General features: G+C 39.4%; 1 protein-coding gene across 1 annotated transcript; it reads left to right on the top strand.

Annotated features, from left to right (window-relative positions):
* The first annotated feature begins 5,502 nt into the window (after positions 1 to 5,502).
* Positions 5,503 to 18,869, top strand: NMU (neuromedin U). The gene is made up of 10 exons (XM_052682102.1): positions 5,503 to 5,682; positions 7,725 to 7,783; positions 11,385 to 11,432; positions 11,527 to 11,586; positions 12,485 to 12,514; positions 12,621 to 12,671; positions 14,242 to 14,316; positions 17,555 to 17,608; positions 18,090 to 18,129; positions 18,665 to 18,869. Exons 1-9 carry the CDS (start codon positions 5,550 to 5,552, stop codon positions 18,123 to 18,125), a joined length of 546 nt encoding a protein of 181 aa, XP_052538062.1. The 5' UTR covers positions 5,503 to 5,549; the 3' UTR covers positions 18,126 to 18,129; positions 18,665 to 18,869.
* The last annotated feature ends 246 nt before the right edge of the window (positions 18,870 to 19,115 follow it).

Genomic DNA, 19,115 nt, shown 5'->3' with positions numbered 1-19,115 from the left:
AACCAGAGTATTATCAGAGAGAAACTCCTTTTGCTTTTGTTTTTTAACCAGGGACTGACCAACTGAAACCGCTGCATATGTTTTCTATCTATTTTAGTAATTTAACTATTGGGGGCGACAATTGTACTTTCATTATAAAGTCCATTACTATCTATATTGAAATAAATATATTTTCATTAATTGTGATTCTCAGTCTCTTACTTCTATTCCCTTTTCCTTAGTGACATGTTTTCTTGTCAAGGAAAGGTCATGACATTTCAAGGAGTTCAATTCCTGAAGCATGACTCCTCAAAGTAATGAGATTCAGCTGATCTGACAGTAAAAATCTGCCACAGCAAATGCAAAAGCAGAGCTCAGAAGCTACTCGTGGTCTCTCTGATGGTGTTGATGTTCTTGGTGTTATTACAGGATTGTCCGGAAATGATAAAAGAAACACGATTGTATGTCACTGAGTGCTGTTATCTTAACCTCTGTTTTCATGCAGCTTCTTAATTTACATAGTGATTCAAACTCAGACATGCTTAGTGTTGTTTTAACCTTAAACAAGGTAGCATAAAAAATGGCTGTAAAGAGATCTTCAGTTCCTTTGTGAGTGTATCATACAATCATAGATTTGCCAAGGTTGGAAAAGACGTCCGAGATCATTCACCTATCACCAACATTGCCCCACTGAACCATGTCCCTTAGGACAACATCTAAACATTTCTTGAACACCTCCAAGGACGGTGACTCCATCACCTCGTGGGCAGCCCATTCCAGCACCTGACCACAAAGTGGTAGAATTCAGACCACATGTGTTAGCTTGATCTTTCCTGACAAAAGTTTTGTTGTTTTTTTCGTGCATGGTTGTTGCTCAGAAAAACATGATTGAGGACTTTCATCTCAAGGCAAGCACTTTGCCGTGCCGATAACTGCATGAATGTACTACAGGATGTAGCTTTGGGCCTGATTCAGAAAGTTGGTTGTTTTCTGCCCCCATTTTTTCATAGCAGAAAAGCTGCACACAGTCTCCATTTGGCTTAGCGGTGGTTTGAGTTCTCTGGGGTGTCATTTTTACTACTCATACACTGGAAGTACTGTAAGTGTATATACTTATATAAGTAGCTAGGTAAGCAAATGTCACTTTTGCCTTCCAAGATGTAAGAACTTCCGTAAGGAGTTAATCCTGCAGCTTTACTAATTCAACATTTACAGTTTTCAAATAGTATTGAATAGAACCAGAAATATGACTGCAGATTTGTTGTGAGAAGGAGCTTGGGATGATGATCAGTGTGGAACACTTTGCAGGACTGAAGTTAATTGATCTGAACTTAGTGACAGCATGAGGTGAGCAATCTCTACTGAGAATGCTACTCAGTTTTAAGATAATCAAAGATATGATGCATATAAAAGTTTTATTTTTTTCTAAGTTGCAGGTTTTCATTCTAAAGTCAGCGAAAAGTTCACGTAGCACATCACACTGTCTGTGATCAGCTAGGTAAGATGCATTACAAAACTCTTATTATAGTTAATTTTCAAGACATCACCATGTAAGGTAATGACTGCAGTGCTGTTCATCTCATGATAATTGAAGAGTTGGCTTCCAATGTCCAACTTTGCACAGAGAAATATGTTACCTCTTAAACTGCAGAGATAGAATGAGCAATCTTGCAGGCTCCCAAACCAAGAAAAGGATAATTTACTGAGTTTTGATATTTGCAGAGCAGTTCTAAAGATTCTGTGGATTGTGTTTGGCATTCTTCGGCATTTTGTGTTCGGTTTAATTAAAGAAATGTTACAGGGTTGGCTGTATTTAAAAATAATATCCTGTGTCACATCCGTTACATCCTGTCAGGTAAGCTGCATCACAGATGAATTTATAGCAAGAGCAACTTTCCAGAGCTGGGAAATAAAAGAATGAAAAGATTGCTAGAATTGGTTTTTGTTTACCATTAGTTTGACTTAACATAATCTATTTGTTATTCATCTCTTGCCTGACGGACTAACAAATTTGATTTCTAAGTAAAATTGACATCCACTGAGTGTTCTGTTCTCGGAAGGAGAGTGAAGAAATTGACAGCCAAGACAGCAAAGTGTTGGGATTCCTCTGCCCAGCTCTTCAGACTGAGAACCTTGGAACAACTCAGGCAGGATGACACTCAACACTGAATTAAGTTTGCTTGTTGCTTTGTCCAGTTGGATGTTGAGGACAGAGATGTCACTTCTCCCATCAGCCTGGTCCAGTGCTTGAACTTCCTAATGGTAACAGCTTATTTCCTCATAATCTTTCCCTTCAGACTACCAAGCCAATACTTACATACATGCAGCTTCTTTGGAACATTTCCAAGGTGCCCTCCTCCTAGCTGGATTTCTATTGTCAGTGAAATAAACTAAATTACTGCTAAGCTACAGCACTGGTTTGTCTTTCCTTAAGAGAAAAGGCCCCAGTGTAAGATCAACTCATCTCACATCTGTGTTGAAGCAAGATGACATTTTCTCAGTGTCGGCAGTGTCACCTTTATTGCTTTTTTTCACGCTTAATGTAATCTTATTTATGAAACATGCTAATTCTGCAAGTGATACTGAGTTTTCACTATTTTATTAATTATGTGCCAATAACTGACATCATGCTCAAAATCTTTTTTTTTTTTTTTTTCTTCCAAGTAGATCTGATCATCCTGTTTTTAAAGCAATCGCATGCATTGATGAGTCTTAGGTTTTATTTAAGAAAACTGTGATGGAGGAACTATCTTGGAGATCAGCCATTTTCATTAAATTTTTACTTATTCATGAGGAAAGAGCTGAGGTATTATCTTGGCTAAAATAAGAAAACAATATTCTGGGAAAATACAGAATTAATTATGCCTCACATGGCTTGTTTGTTGTTTTGTCTCTTATTTGTAGGGAAATAACTTTAAAGACTTCTACGAAGTGGAAGTCTTTATGAATTAAGGCTGTGATGAAAGTCTGTTCAGAGAGGCTGATTCTTGAAATTAAGTCCCTTCATGGATTCTTGTTCCAGTACAACTATCTTGCGCATTATGAGTCAGTAAGGTATGGAGAGTGTCCTGAAGATGTGCAATGCCTAAGTAGACATTAACTGATTATTGAGACTTCCCTCCACAAAGTTTAATTCCCCAGAATACAAGCAAGAATCCAGGTAGCAACTTTTTCACTGCACAGAAGAGGAAAGATAATCTGAATTGTGAGAGGCATCAGTACACATTAGCACACACTGAGCCACTTCACATTCTGGACTCTCTCGGTGCTTGGGTTCATATGTAGATGGAATGATTCCTCATAATTTTTATTAGATCTAAAGTCTTAGAAGAACCATCATGCACTTTCACTTTGGGCAGCGTGTGCATGTGCACAGCAAGGGAGTGCATTCGGTGTTGTGCCTTCTGACCTTGGCTTCTAGGAAGACAGAGAAGCCGATGGTTCCACATACTCAGCTGTTTGACTTCCTCTGCACTGGCTGTAATTAACATCTATTCAAGCAACATTAGGAAGAAAATAAATATTTCAAAGCAGCTAATTACAGCATCCAAAACATCCTCTAGGCTATTTTTTAGGATGTGCTTTGTTCCTGCAATAGTGTAACATTAATTTCATCAAGCAATTAAACAAAACAAAAGCAGACATGATACACAAAGATGCATTTTTTTTTTCCTGTTTGCAAGAATGCTCACTTGTACTTCACAGAATCATAGAATTGTTTGAATTGGAAGGGACCCTTTAGGCCATTTAATCCCACTCCTCTGCAATGAATAGGGACACCTACAGCTAGACCACGGGCTCAGAGCTCCATCCAACCTGACTTTGAATGTCACTAAGGACAGAGCATCCACCATCTCTCCGGACAGAGTTACAGTGCCTCACCACCCTCATCAAGAAAGCTTTTTCCTTATATCCAATCTAAATCTCCCCTCTTTTTCATTTGAAGCCATTTCCCCTTGTCCTATCACAAAAGACAGTTTTAATGTTTTCATGCAAATGGATTCAGCGTAATAGTTCAGTCTGCAATCTTAAAACAGATATCACATAAATTCAACCCCTATAAATGCAACCTCTGCGCTAATCTGAACTCATCTGAAAATAAGTTTAATTCAAGTGGTATCATTTTTGTGCTATACATAAAATGTTATTTGCACCAGTAGGCAGGATAAGAATGTTGATTGGTACTAAACTTTCAAATTTGTAAAATACTGGTATTTATTTTTCTGAGTAATCTTATAATGATTCGAGTTTGAAGGGACCTTTAAGATCATGTAGTTCCAATCCCTGCTATAGGCAGGGACACCTCCCTCTAGACCAGGTTACTTACAGCCCCATTCAGCATCTTTTGAACATTTTAATTAGAAGGTATTAATTAGCAAAATGCACAACAGATTAAATCCCTCCATAGGCCAAGGCTCAGGGTGCTGATTTATGTATTTGGATCAAGATAGATTAGGAAGATATATTTCAGCTCTAATGACTTCCAGTTTATGATGATTTCTTCTAAATAAATATCTTCTGTTTTTATTAACAGAAACCTGAACCACAGGCAGTTCCTTGTTTTGGATTAAATCAACTCTTTGGACCACATAGATGTAAGTACAATAATAAATACAAAATGCAGGCTTTTTTGATTTCTTTTCTGATCCAATAAATGGTTTTCTCATCAACACGGGGATTAATTCTGTCCCCACTCATATCAAGGAAAGCTTTGCTATTGAACTTGATATAGAAGGTCCTCCTATGACAGAGACACAGGGCAGGCGGCACCAACCCAACACCCTGCTGCACTGCTTGTGTGCTGGTGGCACTGCCTTGGGTTTTGAATCCTCAGATGGGCTGTACCACTGTACTGCTGAGTTTTGCTACCTGGTGTGGCATTTCATGTGTGTGTGCCTTCTCTGCTGTCCTAGGGTTCACCCAGTGTCACGATAGGAAGCTGGTTTCCATTACAATTGCCAAATTTGGGCTGTGCAGAGCTTCCCCTGCCATCATGCCTGGGATTAAATGCAACTGCACTGCTCTTTCCAGCAAATCTTCTTTCCCTATTGGAAAGAATCACAATTCTGCCCTGGAACACACGTAGATGGGGAAGCAGAGTCAGACATAGGCACATCTGGTGGCTTCTTTACCACCTGGCTTCATCCTCCTCTGGATCAGAGTTGCCCGCACCTCTCCAGCTGCCAGTTGGGTTCCAGTTATAGCATCGGGCAGTGCCCGAAGCCAGGCAGCCGGCCACTTTGCACTGGTCGTGAGCCCACTACCATAGCTGTGGATGTCAACACGCGTTTTTTTTTTTTCCCCGAGGAAGGAGGTGAAGAAGTAAGGGCCGTCTGGCCGCTGTCCCGAGCCCGAGTGGGGCCACGCAGGGCCGGGAGCGGGGCTGAGTCACCGGCGATGCAGAGGGGGTCTGCCCCGGGCGGGGGGAGGCCGGCGGGGCGGGCGGGGCGGCTGACGTGCGCTCCGTGAGTCAGGGTGATGCTTGTCCACGTGTCAGAGCGATTTAAAAAGTTTGGGCAGGGAGCGGGGGCACGGACAGCCGCGGGCAGGCAGAGCAGGGCACCGCGGGCATGGCGCAGCTCTGCCAGCAGCAGCTCCCTGCGGCCATTCCCCCGCGCGGACCGGGCAGCGGTGGGGGGCTGCCGGGGTCCCCGCTTCTCTTGCTTCTCTTCCTCCTCGCCTCCTCCGTGCGTGTCTGCAAAGGTGAGGAGCATCTCCCCGCAGCCCCATCCCTGCAAATTTGGGGGGCGGAGGGGTGACCCCGGCATCCCCGCGAGGGGACAGAGGTCCCGCGAAACCCAAAGCCTCGCAGCGCTCCGTCGGGCTGCTGAGCGGGGTGGCATTCGCGCGGGGGATGCGGAGGTGCCGAGGCCAGGGCCAGGAGGGGGCTGGTCCCAGGACAGGGGGTGGGGTGCGGACTGGGGCCCCTCCACCTGCCCTGGGGATAACTCCGTCCCGGCCAAACTGCGCTCCGGTAAAGGGGGGGAAAGACTATTGGTCAAACTGATGTCATCGTAGAGTTTAGTGGGGAAGGATGAAGCTAATCAGCAACTTAAACATGGTTATCTTTGATCTCATTGGGAGTGCTGTGTTACACCTGGAAGCCGCTAGTTCTATACGAGGGAGCACTCTGTGAAGCGAGAGCAGCTGATGGGCAATGTAACAGAACACACTGCCTTGCCTATCGCTTTGCCTGTGCTGCTGTCCCACTCTGTGTGCACGGAATGCTTACACCTTGTGAAGCACTTTACATCATCTGCCGCTGTGCACTGAGCAGTTCTGTTTGCATGTACTGTGGATGAGCGAGTCGCTTTCAGTTACTTTTTTGTTCTGAGTATTTTTAACACACTGCATACTGCGTTAGAAATGAATTCTGGAGATAGGAGAGGGAGGAGGGAGAAATGAGGAGGGTGAGGAATGGCAGCAGCATGCCACGTTGTTCTGCTAGAAATGACTGGACCTGGCACCCTGCTGCCCTGCAAGAAGTTGAGGTTTTTAGCAGCTGGCAGAATTGAACAAATGGTCAGCATCAATCTTGTAGGAGTTCCTTCTATGTTCTTTTTGGTTAGGATTGCTTTCCCAAAGAGCACTCTTCTCCCACCATGGCTACATTGCCTATCTTACCAGAAAACCTGTACACGCCATTGTGCAAATTACTGAAGCCCGTGTAGATTCAACAGCATTCTGGATGGAGAGAGGGAGGGATGCTGCCTAGCACTGCTGGGAGCTCACAAAGAGGGACTGCACCTGCCCTCAGAGTTCTGTGAGTGAGCTGAGAAGGGTTAAGGAAATCTATGAGGTGGTGAAATAATTCTCTGTTCAAAAGTTTTGTTTCACAAAAAAATCTACTGTGTAATATTCAGGCTTCTCTGCCTGCTGCTCCACAGGCTGTTGGATTCCCCCTGGAAAGCCTGGGGAACCAGAGGCTGTGGGCAGTGACAGACAGGCAAAGGTACAGCACTGAGCGTCGTCATGGTGCACTCTTGCCTACCAAGGCACCAGTCCCAGGCGACACTCCAACCTGAACACTCTGAATTAAGAACAGAAAACAACAACAAGGTAAATTAAAGGTAGCACCTTTATTTGGAGTTGTTCCTTGAACTAAAGTACACATCAAAAAAGCATGGTTTTCATTGAAAGGCAGTTTTACTGCCATGTAAACCTGGCAGAGTTTTCAGAAATAAGCAATTTCTACACAGTATGAAGTTAAAACCCCCCTCTATCACTATCCATGCTGGTTACACATCTCAAGCCTGTGCCAATACCAAAAAGAGCTTTTGCAACTTTAATGCTTGGAAGTTATTGTTGTTGCCATTTGTGGTACTTGGAGAAGCTGGGCTCACATCCTGCTCACCTGGCCATGCTCATGAAGACTACCTTCACCTTTTATTTATTTAATTTGGTACAATTCTTTGGGGAAAGAAAAAATTGACCACAGGTAACTATGGACTTTCTGGGAGGCTGTAAAATCTCCGTTCACCAGAGATCAGTAAAAACAGAGCATGAACTGCTGGGCATGGTCACAGGCAGCAACCTTGGGCACAGGGATAAACTGGATGACTCCTGGGAAACCTCACCATGCCCAGAGCAGCAAGTTTCCTTGGGACTTGGGCACTGCTTTTCGGCTTTGCAGTAGTTGGGTACCACAGCATGTTCAGAGTGTTTTTATTTCCATCACTGCCATAGGATACTCACAAGAATGACCCCTGCTGCGCAGCATCACTAAGCAGTGTTTGTGCTTCCAGGTGTTCCGATGCCATCCCAAGTGTTGGAGGCAGAGCAGGAACTGCAGCTGTGGAAGGAGGTGAGCTCTGCGGGCAGGCTGGCTCTACCATGGCTCTAGGGTGAGGGCTGAGAGTGTCCTTGCCAGCTTACTCCTGGTAGGACAGGGATACAATTTTAACACTATTTCTAATTCCAGGCTTTTCTGTGGTCACACTTTCCCTCTTCACGCTTTCTCTTGTATGGCATTCAGATGCTTCCTCTTCCAGTCCTACTTCTCCCACATATGACATTGGTGAAGATGTGAAATACGTAATTTTCCGGATTTCTGAACATTATCCAGAGACTGGATGTTGAGATTTCATTCAGGGAACAGACTGCTTCGTCTCAGTGGGAGCTATGTTTGGTGACAGTTATCCTCTAGCTGTCATTGACCAGGAGGTTGCTGTTCCTGGAAGCAGTACAGTGTTCCAGTTGATACTTTTATAGTTTGTGTATGATAGACACTAATTGTTTCAACTCATTCAATCAGTCTCTGGCTTCTTCCATTCTGCAGACAGGGCTGGAACACAGTATTCAATCACATTTTAGCATTTTAATTCACTAGGTAGAGGGTGACATCCCATTGCAGTTTGGCTTTCTAACATTTTTTACCAATTGCAGCTATAACTTTAATTCTCATCTCTGAAATTTACTCCAGGATGTTACTTGTTGGCATGAACTCTTTTGTGCCCTTTTGGAGCAGATGGAGAAGCAGAGCATAACACAGAGAGAGGGTTCAGCTTGCAAGTTGTGTTCCCTGCCATTGCTGTAATTTTTCAAGTACTCTGTTGATATTTAATTTTGTAGCTTCTGATAACATTAGAAAGCAAGTGACTCACCCTGGGTACAGCTGCACAGTGTAAATTTCTTCCTTACTGTCAGCGCATTTTGGAAGCATTGACTCAACCACTGTCATGTTCCTAGCACAGCACTTGAACAAGCCCTGGTGGTACTTTGCTCCTGGGAGAAAAGTGATCTCTTGGGAATCCTAACGGCTACAAGGAGTTTGTGAAAATGAGTTATTTAAATTCCAGACTGAAAACCTGCTGTTTTATGTGTTTCTGCATTTATTGTTGGGATTTGTTATTTATAGCATTGGATTAAGGTCAGTGATTACAGAAGGGAAAGGCAAGGTTACTGTTGATTTCAGTTAACAAAATATATGTGTATGGACACTAAACTCTGTGTAAAATTATTTAACATGAGTGGTGTAAAACACTGCTTAACAAGAATAATACAGGACCAGGAGAGCCTTAAGGTCTAAGTAAAGAGAGTTAGATCCATAGGTACCTACTTCTGCTCAGCCTGGCAACAAATCCATACTGGGGTTCCTTGGAGTTTTCTTCCCTGCTTGTTATTTGAGTAGTTGATCATTCAGCAGAAGCTCTGCCTCAAAATCAAACTACTATTTTCCAGGAATGATTCTGAGCGCATAAATAGTGGAACTTTCTAACATCCTTCAATTTCTTTGTTATTTAACCAGCACCAAATAACACACACGCTTCCAACCTCAGGCCACATTTCTGAGGAAAGAGAAAAAATTACTGAGAAGATGCATCAAAGGCAATAGGAATTATTAAATTCATATATGCATTTTTAAAAATAAATCAGCACGAACTGTGGCTTTTCTCTAGCTCTTGTTTTTCCCATGCAGGTTTTAGCTGAGAGATATACTGCCTTGTATTTATTGAATACAAAGAAGTCTCTGGATTATCCTGCTGTTGAATTATGGTGATCACTAATAGTTCCCAATAATAGTTCTCTAGTAATAGTTCGCTAATAGTTCTCCAACTAAAAATCAAGTAGATAAACCAACAAATAAATAACAACAAAGAATCCCTCATTGAGAAGAAAAAGCAGCTTTTTATCTTAGGCTTCCAAAATGAATTCAGTTTGGTTTATGTCCTTCACCGCAGATTTCTCCCTTTACATTTTTTTTTTCTCTGAACTAAAATACTAGAGACAAACAAATGCAAGATGAAGGAAAAAGAGACAAGGGAGGTTGTGTTACAAACAAAAACTACTTGAGGGGGGAATCCTGTGAGCTATTAGCTTTCCACTCTATCTGAAATGCTTTTTCATAGCCTGTCTCTAGAGAAATGCATCATCTCTTGTCTTGAAGTACTGATATGCATTATTTGTTTATTGCTTTTTTCATTGAGTGTTTTCTTCACTAAAGAGTGCTCTTTAGGGCTTTTACATACAATAAAATCACAAGACCCATTGCATTGCCCGCTTTATTAAATAACAAAACATTTTGATGCAGTCTGTGAACAAGACAATGGTGGCACCTCTTCTAACAATAATGAACGTTCAAAGGAAAAAAACTAGTGCATATCAGATGGGTCACAAAAGATACAATTTAAAACTTACATAATGAAAAGTTAAGCTTTCCTTCCCCCCTCCTCCACCCCCCGTTATTTTTAAGCTGTGCAGATTCAGTTTGAGCTCTGGAGACATTTTCTCTTCCTTACAGAATACATTTAGCTCTCAGCTGGGGTAAAATTTCTTCCATGATTTCAAGTGTCCTTTATTCCACTTCTTCTCCTTCCCTGATTAAAAGCTCCACTGAAAATAGTTTAGTACAGTGGGATGCTTTCATTTGAAAAAAAGAATATAGAAAGAATATAGAAAGAAAAGCAGGTAGAGGATGAGTGGGAATCACTTCTTTGTTACTTCTTCCAAGGAAAGATTGTGATAGTGCTAAATGAAGTGAGCTTTGGAAGGATTGACCAAGACAAACGGAAATGGTATTTTGTGGAGTGTTTAGAAGAGCCTTACCATAAGGTGTTGTAGACGCTGAAAGTTTACAGTGGTTCAGAGAGAGATTGGTCAAATTCACAGAACAGAAATCCTCTGAGCTTCCTTACAAATTGCCTACATCCAACTCTATGTACTTGCAATACATTGTGCTGTTGGATGGGGAGTATGGCTTCCACTAAACCACAGGTCTCTTCTTAGGCTCTTCCTCAGGTGCTGAGGTTTGGCCTTTTGGTGGAATAAGACAAAGAGCTAAACAGCCAGGGGGGTTTTGGTATGGTTTTAAACAAAATCTTGTAAGGCTCCCCATGTGCCAAAGAAATCGTTGCGAACCTCAGACATAAACTGCTTGGTGACTCACACAAATTGAGTAGCATGCGTAAGAGGTGCTGGCACATATCATCATCACTCAAGAGATGTGTGGGTCATACACCTGAAGGGATGTCGGAATGCAATTTGCAGAGGAGTGTTTGAGGACTGAGCATTGAATCACTTGCAGTAGCCTTGTCATTTTCTTTGCCATTTTGTATAATCCAAAGATATCACAGAAGGTTTTGAATTTTATAGTCCATGCCCCAGATACTCACAACATGTCTTAGCTGGAGACATTTAGATTTAGTAGGGACACAAGTGGTGTAAGAGAATACAAGACGTGATAGCTGAGATCAAGCACATATATATGTGTTAATTTGGTGGTTTGCTTTTTTTTCCCCTTGAATTCAAAATATTTCATGAACATATATATAAGTATTACTTCTGGAATTTGATGCAGGGCAACCTTGCCATGCCTTTGGCTGAACAAAATACTTCTAAGAATATAGTTATTTAACTTGTTTACATTAATTTGACTTAATGAAAAAGGACTGTGTGAACTTTTACAGATAGACGATGCCTGTTCTACCTACATGTCCACAGAATCTCAGCCTCAGGTGAGACAAAGAAGGGTTGCTTTACTAATTATGATATTTATTTTACAATAAGAATGAAAGTGTGATACCTGAGTTCATGTTTTCCTTTCATTAGATGTCCAGTACACTGGAAGAACTTTGTTTTTTGGTCATGGGATTTCTCCAGAAGCCACAGGTAACACGCACAAAAGACTACTTGGCATTTCTGAAGCAAGATCTCTCAGTGCACCAGTACCTACAGTGGATTTTGAGGATCCAGTAAATCACATGCCACTCAGTGCTGAAAGTAGCATGCCAGTTTTTACTCTGAAATGTCCTAATATAGTGCCTATTAAGGAAAACTGGGAGACTCCCCCATTTGTAAAATGATCTCCAGCTTGGATACAAGGTTTCAGCTGGTTTTATTGCTTTAGATTAGAAAATTTATGAGCTCTGAATGGGGTAAGAAATTTACTGATGAGAGACTGCTGCTGTCACTGCCAGGAAGACAACAAGGAGCACCCACAAAACCCATCAATTCTTCTAATTGAGAGTTATCGTTTCAGAAGAGTGATTGCATTGATAAGGAAAGTCATACAGTAAATCTGTCAAGGAATAATGATGATATTTCAATCCAGTACTGAAAAGTTTGAAACATCATTTCAGCTTAGAGTAGACTGAGGAGTGGGCTCATGGCAGCCCACAGCTCCTCACAAGGGGAGCGGAGGGGCAACACTGATCTCTTTGACAACAACTGGACCCAAAGGAACAGGCTGGGAATGGGATGGAGCTGAGTCGGGGTATGGTCAAGTTGGATGCTAGGAAAAGGTTCTCCACCAGAGGACAGTGGGCATGGCACAGGCTCTTCAGGGCAGTGATAACAGCCCTGAGCTGCTGGAGTTCCAGGTACATTTGGACAGTGTTCTCAGACAGAGTTTGAATTTTGTGTGGTTCTGTATGGAGCCATGGTTTGGACTCGGTGATGCTTGCAGGTTCCTTCCAACTTGCAGTATCCTGTGATTCTATGAAATAAAATCATCAACAACTTCTTTTTTAACAAATAAAAATCTCTCTACTGATTATTATTCCCACAGGATTTAGATGAAAAAGACAACATGAAAAGGGTAAGATTTCTATGTATGCCTTATGATCACTCTAAAATTAATAAGAAAATCCTAACTCTTTTGTCCTATTTTGTAGTAAAACCTCACTTTTAATTTTTTTGAACAGTTCTTATTTCATTATTCTAAGACTCATGACTCAGGAAACTCAGATGTCAGGGTAAGTGGCCTAGCACCTCCATGTGAGTACACGTGTACCTTTCAGTAGCATCAAGGCGATGTTCCTTTCCTCAGTAGTTTCTGCAGCTGTAATGGCTCAGATAGGAGGGTTTCAAATTTTATACACAGGCTGTATTTTAATAACATGGGAGACAATCACTGATGATGTGCAGGTGTGCAAATGGAAAACAACACATATCTTAGTCTTGTAGAATCAACATTTAAGAATAAGATAAAACACTTGCTTCTGGTAATGGAACATAATAGCCAATGAAACAATCCTGATTCATAGAAGTTGAGAACATGATCATCAATTTTAAGAAGCATTTTTATTAATTAAATGGTTTATTAATTATTAATTAAATGGTATGTATCTATTAGTGCATATCACAAATATCTATCAGGCGAAAGAGTACGCAAGTCTCATTCACATTTTGGAGTACACTATGAGAAACATCATCATTTAAAAATAGTCTAGTATTTCTGCTATAAAAATATTCTCAGCAGCCAGCAAATAAATCACGTGATCCACTCTTGCTTTTAAATTTCAGTCATCATCTGTTGTTTCAGCACATTTATTTGTTTTTTTATGTACGCTGTAGGATTTTGAGAAAGTTAAACATACATGTGTTTGCTCATTTCTTAACGATCATTTTTACGTGTTGATGTCCATCGTTGCCTTGTTCATTACATTCCTTCAGAAATAGGCTATATATTCCTTGGAAAGTGAAAATTTTCTAAGACTCCTGAGAGTACTGCTGATGTTGCGGTCAATATTTTCACAGCAGAGCTTCTCTGGAGCTTTTAATGGTAATCAGGGCACTTGGAAATTAGCTATTTCTATTCCTACTCCTGCTTAAAAGGTTACTGCATTCCCCTTCCTCTCCATCCTGAATCTCTCTCCACAAGCCCGGATGATTCTGTGCTACCAGTTACTGCCTTAGGGGACTTAGGCTGCACACATTGCCACTGTGCTTCCCAGGCTCTTTGTGAGCATACAGCATCTCATCAAGGACCAGGGATTTCAGGATTGGAGCTTATCTGTTATGGAGAATGACCAGTGTCACAGTCACAAATTTTACTTCAGAATGGATCCCTCCTGCAAACTATTTTCTAGTAAAAAATCGTTTTTCTTTCTGTGAAATAAGTTAAAGTAAAATGAATTTTCAGTACAACAGAGAGTGAAGATGTTAACCTCTGCAGCAGTTAACCATAAGAAATTAGGGATAGTGTATGTGAATGTTCTCTGTACCACACAAAGAGGCTGATCAAGGCCTGAATAACTGCAGTTACTTGGGGAGGTCTGTAAAAAGTTCTGATCTCCAGGGAATAAAGGTGAGGATTCATAGCTTGTCCTTCCACCTCCTTGCAAACCACATTCCATGCAAATATAAATGTATGTTCCTGTTTGTTGTCAACTCAGAGTGTTCAAAATCACGTTTCTCAAATAACATCTTCAGTCCTTGGTACCCACTGGTCCGTAAGCCACAACTGCAGGAAGAGATATTACTTTTGCATCATAAAATCAGGATTTCATTGTTGCTCATGTGTCTGTGTTCATGTCCTCTCAGTCGTCTGTCCTGCATCCTTTGCTGCAACTCGTTCCCCAGCTTAATGAGAGAAGACTGAAGAGATACAAAGTGGACGTATGTAATCTTAAACTGTGCATGCTTGCATTCTCATATTAGGCAAATCATTATCACACCTAAAATGTCCTTGTAGACCCTCCCTCCTATTCAAAGCATTTTTATTTTCAGTGTTTAGTGTCATGCTGATGTGTTTTCGTTAGAAATGTGCATTTTTTTCTGCTTTTTAATTAGTGAAAAATGATCCTGGTGATACTTAACAATTTAAACATGAAGTAATAAATGCTTAGCATAGAATATTGGTTCAACACTGAGCCTACATTCAAACTGGACTGAGTAGTTGCTTTATAAAAAGAAAAATACTTTCAGATTATCCATACATTATATTGCAGTTGAATTGTACTTTGTAGAAAGGGCTCTTCTTTTTCCCTCCCCATTTGGAATTCAAACCATATTCACTCCTTAAACATATGTTATTTATGACATACAGAGCTAAGGATTTCCAAACAAGTACAAGCAATATTACTGTTCAAGTTAAGGTGCAGATAAGAAAGTCCTTTCTTTGTTTCAGTTTCTGCCCAGCATCTTAGTTTCCTGAACAATAGGCTACAGAAATGGGTCTTTTGAGAAGAAAATGACTTCTTTTTCTATGGTGCTTTTATTTTTCTTTCATTCCCATATCCTTTAGTGGATGTTGAAGTGCTATTGAATTAATTTACGGCCTGATCTAGCATCAGCAGATCCTTAAGAAAAGGAATACATCTTCTCCCTTCAAGTAGCGTATACTGAAAAACTTTTGATAAAATAGGTGGTAATCAGAGGGACACAAAATTTGGAATATTTCTTATTTTGGAGTTTGCAGTTTGAAAATAAAGAGTGAGAAGTCACTGGCTGTTTTGCAGATGGAAAAGCAAAAGTTTGCTTTGAATTTAAGGTATTTTTCTATTACCAGCAAGTACAAAATCAGGTTCCTATTTTAAAAGGTGCAAAATAACTTCATGCTCCCATGAAGTCAGCTAAGCAGTTCAATAAAGTTTAACCCTTCCATGCTTACACATTATTGAAATCTGGAGGCACTGTAAAACTAGTTTTCCATAGAAAAACAGCTTATTTGGGAGCAAAATTATAATATATATATATATATATTATATTATATATATATAATTATATATATATATAATATATAATTAATATATTATATATAATATTATATATTATATATTATATATTATATATTATATATTATATATTATATATTATATATTATATATTATATATTATATATTATATATTATATATTATATATTATATATTATATATTATATATTATATATTATATATAATTGTAGGTATAGGAGGTTTTCTTTTTTTGAAGAACCATTCAGAAAATCATGTAGCCTGTGGCAGTGTTTTGTTTTTGTTTTTGTTTTTGTTTTTTTTAAACAATTGCTTGGATGATTTGTTAAGACAGAAGCTTAAGAGCATACCTCTTCCAACTATTCATTGTTGTATATTGAATCACTTAGAGTATCATCTTTTTGAATCGCACATAACAAATTAGTGGGATGATTAAGGAACTATGCCAGCTGGATTCAGCAAACTCCTTAGTTTTTACAATGAGGAAAGCTTTGCACAGACATAGTACCACACCACTGTGTACATTTTATTGTCATTGTGTAAGAAGAGGAACAGATATCTATGCTTACAGAGCTTTCTTTCATTAAGAGACAGTGAGTTGTTTTGGAAATTCTTTATTACGCCTATTAAATGTTTCTGATCCACCCGAACCTGTACAGGGAGAAATAGTCCTGTCTAATATTGCTCAGATCTTCTGGGTCCTTCCATTTCCTAGTCTGTGACTTGTGGAGACTGCTAATCTGGTTGTCACAGAAACTTCATTAATCATCAATATATTTTTTCGTTTTCCATAATCTAACATGGGGACAAAGAGAAAGCAATTATTTTCTAAGAAAAAATAACACAGGTAGAAAAACAAATACGTAAAATGTAAGGCACTCCAAGTATCTGAAATGATTAAAGCAAACAAACAAACAAACAAAAACTTGCAGAACTCCATTACAGATGCCTTTTTATTAAAAAAAATAAAGCTGATAATATTTAAGGGTTTATAGATCTGAGATAGGTATCTCAAAACTACGTAATGAGAGAAGGAAGTTGACGATATAAATAAAAATCACACAGGTGTTATATGTACAGCTAAGAAACTGAGCATAATGACACATCTGATGAACTGATGTCAAAATTAACATTGAGACTCAAAAATGATGTACAGTTTAAACCTACTTCCTTTGAAAGTTTCCTTGAAGCTATTCCCGTGTTTGTAAGTGATGGGAGCCATGCTGCTTCACACAATTCTTACAGTGTTAGGATAGAGCAAGCAGCAATTTCTCTCTATGATTACTCTGGCTGTGATCATAACCCAGGAGATTACACAAGCTCAGTTTTTAATTGAGAAACACTATCATCACTAAGAGAGCATACAGTAAATACATTCCATCTAAATCCTATGTGCTGCTAAGCTCAAGATCTGAAATATTTCATTTCTGAGTTGGTCTGTCCCTCCCTCTGCAAGACAGACAGATAATGAAAATACTGTGATTAAGCTTAGTATGTTTTCTAATGAATGTCTCATTAAAGCAGATGGATACTTAATTCTCTGTTCTCACTATTTTCTTTACTGATGTTTTCTTTGCTCCTTGCTGTACAGATTAGTAGCAGTTGTTTCTCAATGTGTACAACATGAATAGGATAGAGTATGATAAGTATTAGTCTTTTCTTTGGGAATTATTCTGAGAGGGGTTGTCAGAATGTACCTCTGGGATCAGTCTGGGACCTCAGTCCCTGGCTGGGCCCAAGTACGTTTTTTTAAGCTTTGAGGACTTGATGATCTTGAAGGTCTTTTCCAACCTCAGCAATTCTGTGTTTTTTTCCCCATTGTTGTCCTTCTATGAGGTACAAACTGTTTCATGCATAGAGACTCCAAGACTATGGGACCAGTTGTGTTTTTGTGATGAAACCTGTCAAAAACAAAGACTAATTCTAAAACAATCTAAAATGAGTCAAAACTTAGAGTGGATTTTGGCCTTCATTCATGTGTTTTCTACAATTAGCACGTGAGAGCATGAGCTGCATACAGAAATATGTACACAGTATGTTTTAAGGGGCAAGACTGTATAGTAGTACTGAAGAAATGTCTATTATAAGTACATAAACAATATCTTTGAGGGGATTCATTCACAAGAGTAGGTATCATCTAAAATACTATTTTTTTTTCAAGGAGGATCTTCAAGGAGCTGGAGGGATTCAAAGCAGAGGATACTTTTTCTTCAGGGTATGGTTGTTCTACTATTTTTTCCTTTATTTTTACTCTCTAGGCTGTTTACCAAACAAAAGGTAGAGAAATTAGTGGAATAAAATGAAAACTACTGTGTCAGAGAAAACTTGTCTCTTAAGAGTCTTCTGCCATAAGCGATTCCATTAGAAATGTTCGTCTTTGCAGTAGATGAGAAATGCAACTTCCAGTGACTTCAGTTACTTACAGCACAGACTATATGCTTGTAAAGTAATCAGGATAACAGAACCAGATTGAAACTTCTTGGCGATACTTCTAGTAAGTTAAGATATGTCAAAATAAGAATTTCTCAAGTCTTTAGATTATTTTTTTTAGGAGTGTAAAACCACTGTGATGGAGACTTACAGATGTCTCTGGCTACATAGGGCTTGAAACAAGGTTAGTGGTGTCAGGATGTGTGGGACTTTGTTACTGAAACCAATCAGTTTTCTACGGTGTTTATTGGATGTTTGTCTTTCAGCCGCGTAATGGGAAGAGATCAGTGGATTTTCACTAAGGAGGTATTTATTTAACGATTTCATCATCACCTGTATTGAAATTACTTTATTTTTATACAAATATGCCACGGTATTTACGATTAGAGTTCTGCAGACAGTCTTCTTTGAGATATGCTAAATCCACATATCTTTGTTTAAAGTGAGTAGAAGCTATGGATACTCAGTTCCTAGAAGAGAGAGCAAAGTGTTTCTGGAAGCAAGAAATGGAAAAGATCCCAGATCTGTAGACAGTTTAAAAAGTTATCAATGACAAATAAAAAGTGTGTGTGTCAAGAAGTACCAACTCAACAACCTGCCACAGTGTGGGCATAATCCTGCTGCTCTTATTCTGAACTAAGATCTATCTTTACATTGAAATTAAGTGTAGACTTCAGATTTTAGTTTAAAATCATTCAATTCCTTGGACAGAAAAAAAATAAAAATAAAAAAATCCCGCCCGTGCTAATGTTATGATGCTCTGTTTCCTAACGTATCTTACACTTCTGACATATTTTGCTCTATACCATATCTGTAGCTAAAACTTTTTCTTATTTTTCAGGATTTCAGATTCCTGAAGTAGAACTTACACTACAGGAATGCTGAGTATGGACATAGGGTTATCCTCACAGAGATAATTCCTTATTAATGTACAATTAAAAATCACTAGAATGTAAATGCTCTTACATAAGATTCACTGAAGAATTCAAATGTTTCTTTAATTCCTTGATTATATTAAAAGCATATTAAAATTATTTGTTTCCTACTGTTATGATGTTTATAACTGTGTCTAATGGAACCATAAAAAAGCCTCAGTGTATGCATGCAAGAGATACTGTCCCCAACAACACTGCAATGTACATTTATTTGCCTGAACAAATAAAGGCACTGAGAGAGTTGTTTTAATGCGAATGTTTGCAACGTAGAGTATCATATTTTTTTTTCTGAATATTCTTCAAATTTCTCATGTAGTCTTTATAATGGCAGCTTGCTTTATTTTGTATTTGAGACGG

The sequence above is a fragment of the Tympanuchus pallidicinctus genome, unplaced genomic scaffold (assembly GCF_026119805.1).
Source record: "Tympanuchus pallidicinctus isolate F22 unplaced genomic scaffold, pur_lepc_1.0 scaffold2, whole genome shotgun sequence".
Classification (NCBI taxonomy): Eukaryota; Metazoa; Chordata; class Aves; order Galliformes; family Phasianidae; genus Tympanuchus; species Tympanuchus pallidicinctus.
This window is presented reverse-complemented; position numbering and strand designations above follow the sequence as displayed.

Excerpts from the sequence above, each read along its gene's own strand:
- NMU (XM_052682102.1), top strand. The coding sequence starts at position 5,550 with ATGGCGCAGCTCTGCCAGCAGCAGCTCCCTGCGGCCATTCCCCCGCGC. Across the intron at positions 12,515-12,620 it reads AAAAAGACAACATGAAAAGG|TTCTTATTTCATTATTCTAA; the intron begins GTAAGATTTCTA and ends TTTTTTGAACAG. Across the intron at positions 12,672-14,241 it reads CAGGAAACTCAGATGTCAGG|TCGTCTGTCCTGCATCCTTT; the intron begins GTAAGTGGCCTA and ends ATGTCCTCTCAG.